At 44.3% G+C, this 8,908-nt stretch overlaps 2 protein-coding genes across 2 annotated transcripts; both read right to left on the bottom strand.

The window, feature by feature from the left end:
* Nucleotides 1–929: 929 nt before the first annotated feature.
* tmem165 (transmembrane protein 165) lies at nt 930–4,172 on the bottom strand. The gene is made up of 6 exons (XM_068593015.1): nt 3,821–4,172; nt 2,999–3,227; nt 2,736–2,911; nt 2,267–2,449; nt 2,041–2,146; nt 930–1,746 (listed from the first exon to the last, which is right to left on the bottom strand). The coding sequence occupies exons 1-6, from the start codon at nt 3,974–3,976 to the stop codon at nt 1,670–1,672; spliced, it is 927 nt and encodes a 308-aa protein (XP_068449116.1). The 5' UTR covers nt 3,977–4,172; the 3' UTR covers nt 930–1,669.
* Nucleotides 4,173–5,024: 852 nt separating this feature from the next.
* On the bottom strand, nt 5,025–7,708 carry srd5a3 (steroid 5 alpha-reductase 3). Its single transcript, XM_068592863.1, has 5 exons — nt 7,490–7,708; nt 6,545–6,690; nt 6,285–6,470; nt 5,771–5,896; nt 5,025–5,303 (listed from the first exon to the last, which is right to left on the bottom strand). Exons 1-5 carry the CDS (start codon nt 7,690–7,692, stop codon nt 5,044–5,046), a joined length of 921 nt encoding a protein of 306 aa, XP_068448964.1. The 5' UTR covers nt 7,693–7,708; the 3' UTR covers nt 5,025–5,043.
* Nucleotides 7,709–8,908: the final 1,200 nt, after the last annotated feature.

Raw genomic sequence — 8,908 nt, 5'->3', positions numbered from 1 at the left:
ACGTGCACTGATGAAGCACGATGAAGACGAGGCTCTCCGCCGCCTGGACGCAGAGGTAATGTCGTGGGTCAGGTCTTCTAAACAGAGCGTCCTATGTGAAGCACAAGAGTCCAAACAACAGGAAGAAACTCCAACGGCCTCAAATACAAACTACAAACAATCTGCTCTCATGATCGGTTTCTTAGAGAGAGAAAGATGTTTCATGAGCTTCTTCTTCATCGTCTGTTCGGTGGCAGGAAGACGTATTTTAAATAAATTAATATCGGGTCAAGTGAACGCTGCATTTGTTAGATTTTGACCTCGATGTCGGGGAACTGAAGCCGTCATTTATTCTCTCTTCAAACACACCAGACTCCATTCACAAAAACACCATTTTACCTCCAGGAGCAAAGATCATATCTAATAAAACAAGTTGTATTATATGTACGCAGGAGGTCCTTATGATTATAGTTTGTTAGCTTTTCCATGAAAAAAAGGATCTGTGAAAGTAGGAAGTAAGGTAGGTAGGGTATAAGGTAGGTAGGAAGTAAGTAAGGTAGCTATGTAGGGTGTAAGGTAGGTAGGTTGGAAGGTAGGTAGGAAGTAAGGTAAAAAGTAATGTAGGTAGGTAGGGTGTAAGGTCGGAAGTTAGGTAGGAAGTAAGGTAGCCAGGTAGGTAGGAAGGTAAAGTAAGTTACATTCTAGTTTTCAGCGTATTTTCATGATTATCAGGAGAACATCGTAAATCAACGTTATTTTTGTCCAGAATAGACGATCTCGATCGTTAATGTGTGTTATTGAGACTTTAAAGGGTTAGTTCAGACTCACTAAAGTCACGCAACAACACACACACACACACACACACACACACACACACACACACACACACACACACACACACACACACACACACACACACACACACACACACACACACACACACACACACACACACACACACACACACACACACACACACACACACACACACACACACACACACACACACACACACACACACACAGCTCCTGAGCTCCGCGAGCTTAAATCAGTGTTTTAGTGAATGGAGTCTGGTGTGAGAGACACGAGGTGAAGATGCTCTCAACACAGCGTTCAGGTGAGCTGATGGAGTCTAGAACACGTCCTCACACGACTTCAGCGGAAGAAGCTCACACACACACTTCCTCACTAACAGAAGTGTGATGATGTGTGTTGCTTCTGGTTTCACAGCTTCTTCCTCACAACGGGGGAAAACAAATTCAAGATCCTCCATCGAGTCAGTCGGTCCTTATCGTGAGACTTTAATGCATCGGGACAAATAAACGTCTCCCAGAGGAAACAAAAACAAAAAAAACATTCAATACTTTAAAAAGAAGAAGAGAGAAAAAGGCAAAAGTTGCTTTAAATGGACTCGTTGCGTCTCTCTGACTCGCCTTTAGAGACGAGTCAGGAATAAAAGGACAGAAGACGTTTCCTCTCCTCGGGCCTCGCTGCGTCTCCTCGAGGACTTCCTGTGAGGCTCTGACGAGCATTACAACGTTACGTCATGATAACAGGAAACAAAAGAAGAAGAAAAGGTTTAACCTCCACCAGAAAACCCTCAGGAGGGGGAGGGGGGGACAACGCACGCCTCTACCGCCTCACCACATCTACTCGTATGTACAGAACTCCTCAAAGTCTTTGCGGCGCTTCAGAGGCCGGCGTCCGGCTTGATGAAGAGCGCGGAGAAGGCGAAGGCCAGAAACACGATGCCTCCGATGATGGTGACTGCGGGAGGAAGAGGAGAGGAGAGTTATGGGATGGATCGTGACCACGAAGACGTCAAAGGGACGAGAGCAACGGCAGCTTTGGGAACTAGTTTAAAAGTAGAAACGCACCGAGTTGACATTTTATTTATTTTAAAAAGGAAAGACCGAGTGAGAATAAAAAATATCTGCAAAAGGTTAAATTCTAAATGTTATCATTTTACTGTGGTGGTGATTAGGATGAAACAAACAAATTTGACCAATAGGACGACAGCGTCGTACATTTTTACAGCAAATCTATTGAACTGGATCTCACCGGTTCTGACGGATATTTTCTGGGCGATCATTCTCCCGCCGACCACGGCGAGTCCTGTGCAGAGGCAGTGACCCAGAGTTCCTCCCACGGCGACGCCGAACGGGTCCTGGAGCCAGACGCATGTTAAATAAACACAGCATTAAGAGAGAAACGACACGTCTGGGGCTTTTATTGTGAAAGGTAAGACCTGAAGGAGTGAGGAAAAGAATAAAAAAAAGCAGCAGACCTCCCTGGCAGCCAGGATGATGGTGGTGAGCTGCGAGCGGTCGCCCCACTCGGCGAGGAAGGTGAGGGTGAGCGCCTGGAGGAAGATGGGCGAGATGAAGCTGTGCCACTTCCCCTGAGGCGCCGCGGCGCCGGACCCCGCCTCCACGTCCACGGACCCGTTCACCAGCTTGGAGCGCTGGAGCTGCAGGACGAGACGAACGGCCTCATTTACATATTTACATATTTACTCATGGGAGTGTTTCCTGTCTCTCGCTCTTTCGTCACGGACATGTTACGCAGAGAGAAGCGTCAGGGCGCTCCGGTGTAAGTTCATCACTCTTCTGGAAGCGTAAATTGAATATCTTTAAAGTTGTGAATGAAACAAGACATTTTACGTTGTAATCCTGGAGCAAACCAGTGGATCACAGTGGAAATGATCGCGAGTTGAACCAGTAAACCGACGTAAAGCGGCGCTGACGGCGACTCACCTCCTCGTCCTTCTTCTTGATCTCGGCCTGCACCTCCTCCAGCTCCTCCTGGCCTTCGTCGGGGCTCATCTTCAGCCCCTCCCGCAGCATGCGCACGCCGAAGATGGCGAACAGCGCGGTGGACACGTAGTAGGTGTAGATCCTCGGTATGATGGTGGTGGCGTAGCCGAACAACACTGGAGGAAGACAACGACGTCATTACTACCCGGCAGAGGATGGGAGGAGTCACAGCCGAATGCGCGACGCTGCCCCAGCACACTGACCCGAGAGACACGTCATGAGCCCCAGAGCCAGCATGGCGCCCGTCAGCACGGTGAGGCGGTTGTAGCGCATGGCCATGATGGCCGCGATGAAGAACGTCTTGTCCCCCAACTCCGAGACGATGATGACGGAGATGGAGGCCACGAAGGCGTGGATGAAACCCAGCTCTCCTTTGCCGGGGGAGACATCCTCGGAGACCACGGGGCCGATGGGGTGAGGACTCGAGGCTTTCTGTCGGAGGAAAGAAAGCAAAGCGCTGACGGTCAGACATGTCGAGGGTTTGCTGCACTGAGACACACTTCCTGTCAGTATCCGGTCTGCTTCCATGTCTTAGGATTTACTCATTCATTCATAAATATAGCTTGAGTTTAAGTTTCACCTTTATGTGTTTTCACAACACGAGCATTTATACATACGGGTATGGAATAAAATATAAAAAATGCACAATGATAACTAACGAAGCAAACAAAACAGTAGCCAAACAAACAGGTATGACAGACTTCAGACTGCTAAACGATAAGCACCATTATTTAGTTTATTTCAACAAAAACTTAAATCTCAAGGATGTCCACCTTTTTTACGAATATACTATTAAATGTAAACATTACTTATAAGGCCTCTAGTGTCAAACTTTCCTTCTACTCTTTACCGGCAGAGAGCACAGAGGTAACTTTACCCGGAACACAATGAGCTGTGTACCTCTGCTAGCATGTGCTAAACGTGCAGACTGCGCATGCGTCAAACAAAAAAAACTACCCATTTCCTACATTTCGACGGTTATTAAAAAACGTTTAATTGATACGTATCGATATGGATGCGGTCACCTCTGGCTGGGGCTGCTCCTGCGCCGGTTTGTGCTCCTCCGGGACGGCACCGACCGACGACAACAACAACGAGGCGGCGGCGGCGAGCAGCAAGAAGCCCCGCGTCACACTTCTATCAGCCCGTCGGTCTCCTCCGCCGAGCGCGAGGAGCATCATGGCTTCCTACGGTACCGACGAGAGGTAGTGGGGGGGCGGGTTCCGTTTCGATGACTCTTCTCCCCCGAATCACTCGATATCATCGGCGACGAAACTGGCCAACTTCATATTAGCCACTTAGCTTCGGATCTTTTTTTTCGGAACTCCTCGGTGATACACGTCACGAACACACCGACCCGAGCGAGCGCCGAGGAGACTTAGGGGCGGGGCGGAGATGAAAGTTAGAACCTTGCTGCCGCCGACGGGCGGAGGTGATTGGACTGTGGACAACGGTGACGCGGCACTGTGGGAGGTGACATGCGCACAGGGAAGCTCGCTGATTGGACAAGCTTCTTGTCGGTTACGTAAACGTAGGAGGGCGTTCAACAGACGAGGGCAAGCTGTCACGATGGGTTGAATGTCACGACAAGTCATAACATACCTATTAAAATACACTCATTTATTCATTATTTTATTCGTATTCAAATATGTTTGTATATATTTATGCGTGTATATATTTATAAACCTAATACAAATAAATAAACATAAAGAAAGTAACATGAAACAGATTCCACTCCCATGATAGTTTTTTCTTTTTATTGGGTAGAAGTGAAGCATTAAATTACAATAATTTAATGTTCTAGTATCAAAAAACACTTCTAAACATTTGTACAACGGCAGAATATTGTTGTCACAGATATGAGAAAAGAAGCCCAGTTTCTCTCATTTATTTTTTGTTCCAACAAAATATACATTTCGCACTTATTTTAACAAAAAGGTGCTCGCTATACAAGATAAGCAGACATGTTGTGCTACATGTTGCTGAAACCGGGAACATATTCAGTCAAAACCTCAATTTCTCAACAAAAAAACCTCACCCTTATTTCATCCACATAACAATGTTTCTTGTGTTAAAACAAGATAAGTTGATATGTTATGATAGACGATGTGGGTGTATTATTACATACATGTAGCTCTCACCTAGAGAGGCTTCGGCTGTGGAGGATCGTTTCTGCAACACCTTCAGAGCCTCAGACAGTGTGTTTTTCTTTCTTTTCTTGGATTTTACAGTTTTGCGACACGCGTCCTCACAGCACAAAAGGAATGAAGGCTTTCCTGTGCTTCGGGTAGGAATCAAACTTGCTGACGTAAAGGTCGTGGCAGAGCTGCGCCGCCAGCGCCTGGTTGAACAGCACGTAGACGACCACGAGCCACCAGGTGAGCGACAGGCCTCCCAACACCACGCTCAGGGACACGTAGATCAGCAGCTCGGCCAGGTAGTGCGGGCAGGACACCAGCTCGAACCAGCCGCCCGCCGGCATCTTGTGGGCCAGCGTCTCCACCACGCCTGCAAGACCACACGCAGGGAATACATCAGCCCCTGGTTTAAACCAGTGACTTTCAACCACCAGTGTGGGAAAATGTCCAATTTCACTTAAATCAGTCCCAAATAATATGACTTAGTTGCCACAAATAATTCGCCATTGTTGAGTGTTTGAGCCTGCAATATAATGTCAGATCTAGTAAATAAATATTCTTCCATGCCAGTAGGTAGCGCAACAATTACCTACACCATATATGCTGTATTCTGCTACAATGTGACATTATTTTGTAACCTTTTTGCATTGTTTCTCCAAAAAAAAGTTGGAAAACATTTAAACTATTCACTCTCTTCCTGCTCACTTCCAGGATGATCTCTGGAGGCCACAGCAATTTTTTAGAGACGTTTTTGGAGACGAAAAGGTCATTCAGTGGGCAACGTGTTCCTTGAAAGACATATTGTGTGTAGTGAGGCAGCACATGTTTGAAGCTCACCTGACTTCCCCGTGCGAAGCCCGGCCAGCTGGACCGTGGACTGATGCTGCATCACCGAGGCCCCGATGAAAAGTACTGTACCAACAACATGAGACCAGTCCAGCTGAGAGAGGAGGGGTCCAGTCCCTAGAGAGAGAAACACAGAGTTTTGAAATGGTTATTTCCAGGCCTGGAAAAGGCCTTGAAAAAATACAATCCTTAAAGTTGTGTAAAAGTCATTTAAATGTGTTATATTCATGTGTTCATGTCGTTCATTCACGCTGAGTTTAAATAATGAATCTTCTTTTAAAAGAAAGAGGCTCAAAATATCAGCAGCATACGTACAGGCATCTATATAAAGGTTTATTCTTTTCATCAAACTATTGTCTCTCATTCATTTGAGTCATTTAAGGTTTACTGTATGCTTTGAATCCTCATTGTTACACACATGTCACACAATGTTTGCTCATGGACATTTGGTTTAAAGTCATGTAAACCCATTAGTCACCCGGTGGGTGTCTGGTTTCACGTCTACCTTTCCCCAGCCGGTCGCAGCAGAGCACCGTCCAGCCCAGGGCGACGTAGTATCCCACGCCGAACGCGTACTGCATCAGGTGAAGCGCTCCGTCAGAGAAGACGCTGACCAGCAGGCACTCCAGCAGCCGGCGCAGCGAGTGCAGGCAGAGCAGCAGCTGCAGCAGCAGCGTGGACAGCTGAGGGACTGCAGGCCGGTCAGAGCAGGAACAGAGGGATCCAACACTATTTTACACGTTTTAAAAAGAAGAAGAGAGCTACCTCGACTGGCTGGCGCGGCCGTCAGAAAGTCTAACACGGCATTCAGCCATGACGGCAACGACTGCTGCTGAAAGGAGAAGTTCAGGTACAGAGCCAGAAGAAGGCCGTTCCAGACCACGGAGATGGCGTAGAAGTGCCAGAACCACCTGGAAAGGAGAGCAAAGGGGCTTAAAACTTTATTTAAATGCACATGACACAACAAGAAATAAAGGTAACAAGAAAAAAATTCTGTAAAGTTAAAATACAAGGGGTGAAAATTAAAACAATGCAATAAAACAAATGCAAATTTTGAATCATTTTTAATTAAACTAAAATACAAAAATAAGTGAAAATCTGAAAATAAATGAAGCACAAACTTCAGAAAAGAGCAATTCTTTTGACTTCAGGGAGTTCCATCAGCTGTGTTTCTGTAATAAGCTGAAGAGAGTTAATCATTTAATTTAATATAAAAATGAGTTATAAGCCAAAAACCTTCTGTTTTTGAGTTAATTATTTCACCCATACAACAGAAAAGTTAAGATACTTCTTTATTAGTCCCTCGCTGGGGAAATTACAGGATTACAGCAGCATTGCTCACAAGTAAATAAACATTTAAAAAAAATCAAGTGATATAAATAAACGGTAGAGCAGTAACATAACACATTTACACAGTAAACCGAATATTAAATATACAGATGGAATCAAAATAAAAGTGTATAAAAGTACTTGGATACGTACACAGTGAAATAGTGCCACTGAATAAATTTAAATTAAAAAAAACTTTATTTAAACGTCAGACTGATGAATGAAATGATTACTGTAGTTTTTATCTTGATTAACAGCGACACAGTTGTAGTTTTTAAGGTTAAAACATAGAATTAAACCCCTGATTCCTCCGTTAAATGACCGTCGTGTCTCGTCGTCACGCCGGTATTTCTCGCCGTGTTTCCCGGGTCAACAACTCACCTCTTCGGGACGTCGAAGGCGCGCAGCCGCGCGTCCCCGTGGGGGCGTTGCTTGGTCTTCCCGTACCGGATGACGTCCTGAAACACCACGTGCGCGCGATTCGTGGCGTGTCTCCTCGGCAGGCGCGCGCAGAGTCTGTGCGCGCACAAAGCCGCGAGGAAGCACGCGGCCAGGAACGACCAGAACACGTCAGGGAGGCTCATGTTCTTCTTCTTTCCAGCGCCGCCGGTTCAGCGCAATGTTGTGTGCAACGCTGAAAAGAGTCCGGAAAGGGAGCAGGGATATAAAGGTTCCGGGTTGGACTTCCGGGTTGTTGTTTTTTACCCCGATTAATTTTCTTTTAGAATAAGAAAAATACACAAAACACGAAAAGGGTTTTAATATACAAAGATTGGGAGATGAATTTAATCAACTATAATGCAATTTATATTAGTATTAATAAATAAATATGAACATTTTATTGAAATGTATTTGTTAAGACCAACAAGCAAAAAATAAAAACAATCACGTAAACAGACAAAAAGCAATTAAAAAGCAAGATACATGGAAAAAAGAAATATGGACGAATACATATATTTATTTATTGTTTGTATATGTTTGTTTTTTTGTGCTTTTCTATTAATTTTCACCAAAAACTTTAAGTTTGGCCAAATATTATATGGATCCACTCAAAGAGGGAGCGCTTTCTCTCCACAACATAACCACAATATTTAATCACATTAATTATTAACATAATAATATTACATTTATATCACTACATCAGACCAAAACTAATCTTCGTTTAGAAATGTAATTTAAGATAAATTATCAACGGTTTTAGCTTCTGGAGATTAAAATTATGATAATTTAATCGTAATAATTTGATTCCGTGTGTGTGTGTGTGTGTGTGTGTGTGTGTGTGTGTGTGTGTGTGTGTGTGTGTGTGCCTCCAGCAGGGGGCAGCGCTGAAGCCCAGCGCTCAACAGGTGGATCCAACATGAGAACATCGACATCCAGTCAGATGCAACGTAGTTGTACACATACAGGTAATACTCTGTGTGTGTACATGTGTAGTTTTATGTATTACCATATTCATCTTTATCTCACTGGGCAACCCTGTGTTATATAATAACAGTAATGAATGCTTGAAGAATTGAATCTTTGTTATCGTTGCATTGGTCAATAAAATGTCACAAAACAGCCCAAGTTGACATATTGAAACTGTTGTTTTTGTCCAACAAAGAGTCCAAAAACCCAAAGATATCAAGTCTAATATCATAAAAGAGCAATAAAAGCTGATAACATTTACATACAAGAAGCCTTAATGAGCTAAATAAATTATCATTTGATTATCAAATTGGCTGCACGTTCAAATAACAAACAAATTAATGAATCAAATCATAATTTCAGCTGCATTTAAGATACTTTAAAAAGTCACAG

This window comes from Clinocottus analis, unplaced genomic scaffold, assembly GCF_023055335.1.
Source record: "Clinocottus analis isolate CAN_PGR_092001 unplaced genomic scaffold, fCliAna1.0.p SCAF_28, whole genome shotgun sequence".
Taxonomy (NCBI): domain Eukaryota; kingdom Metazoa; phylum Chordata; class Actinopteri; order Perciformes; family Cottidae; genus Clinocottus; species Clinocottus analis.
This window is presented reverse-complemented; position numbering and strand designations above follow the sequence as displayed.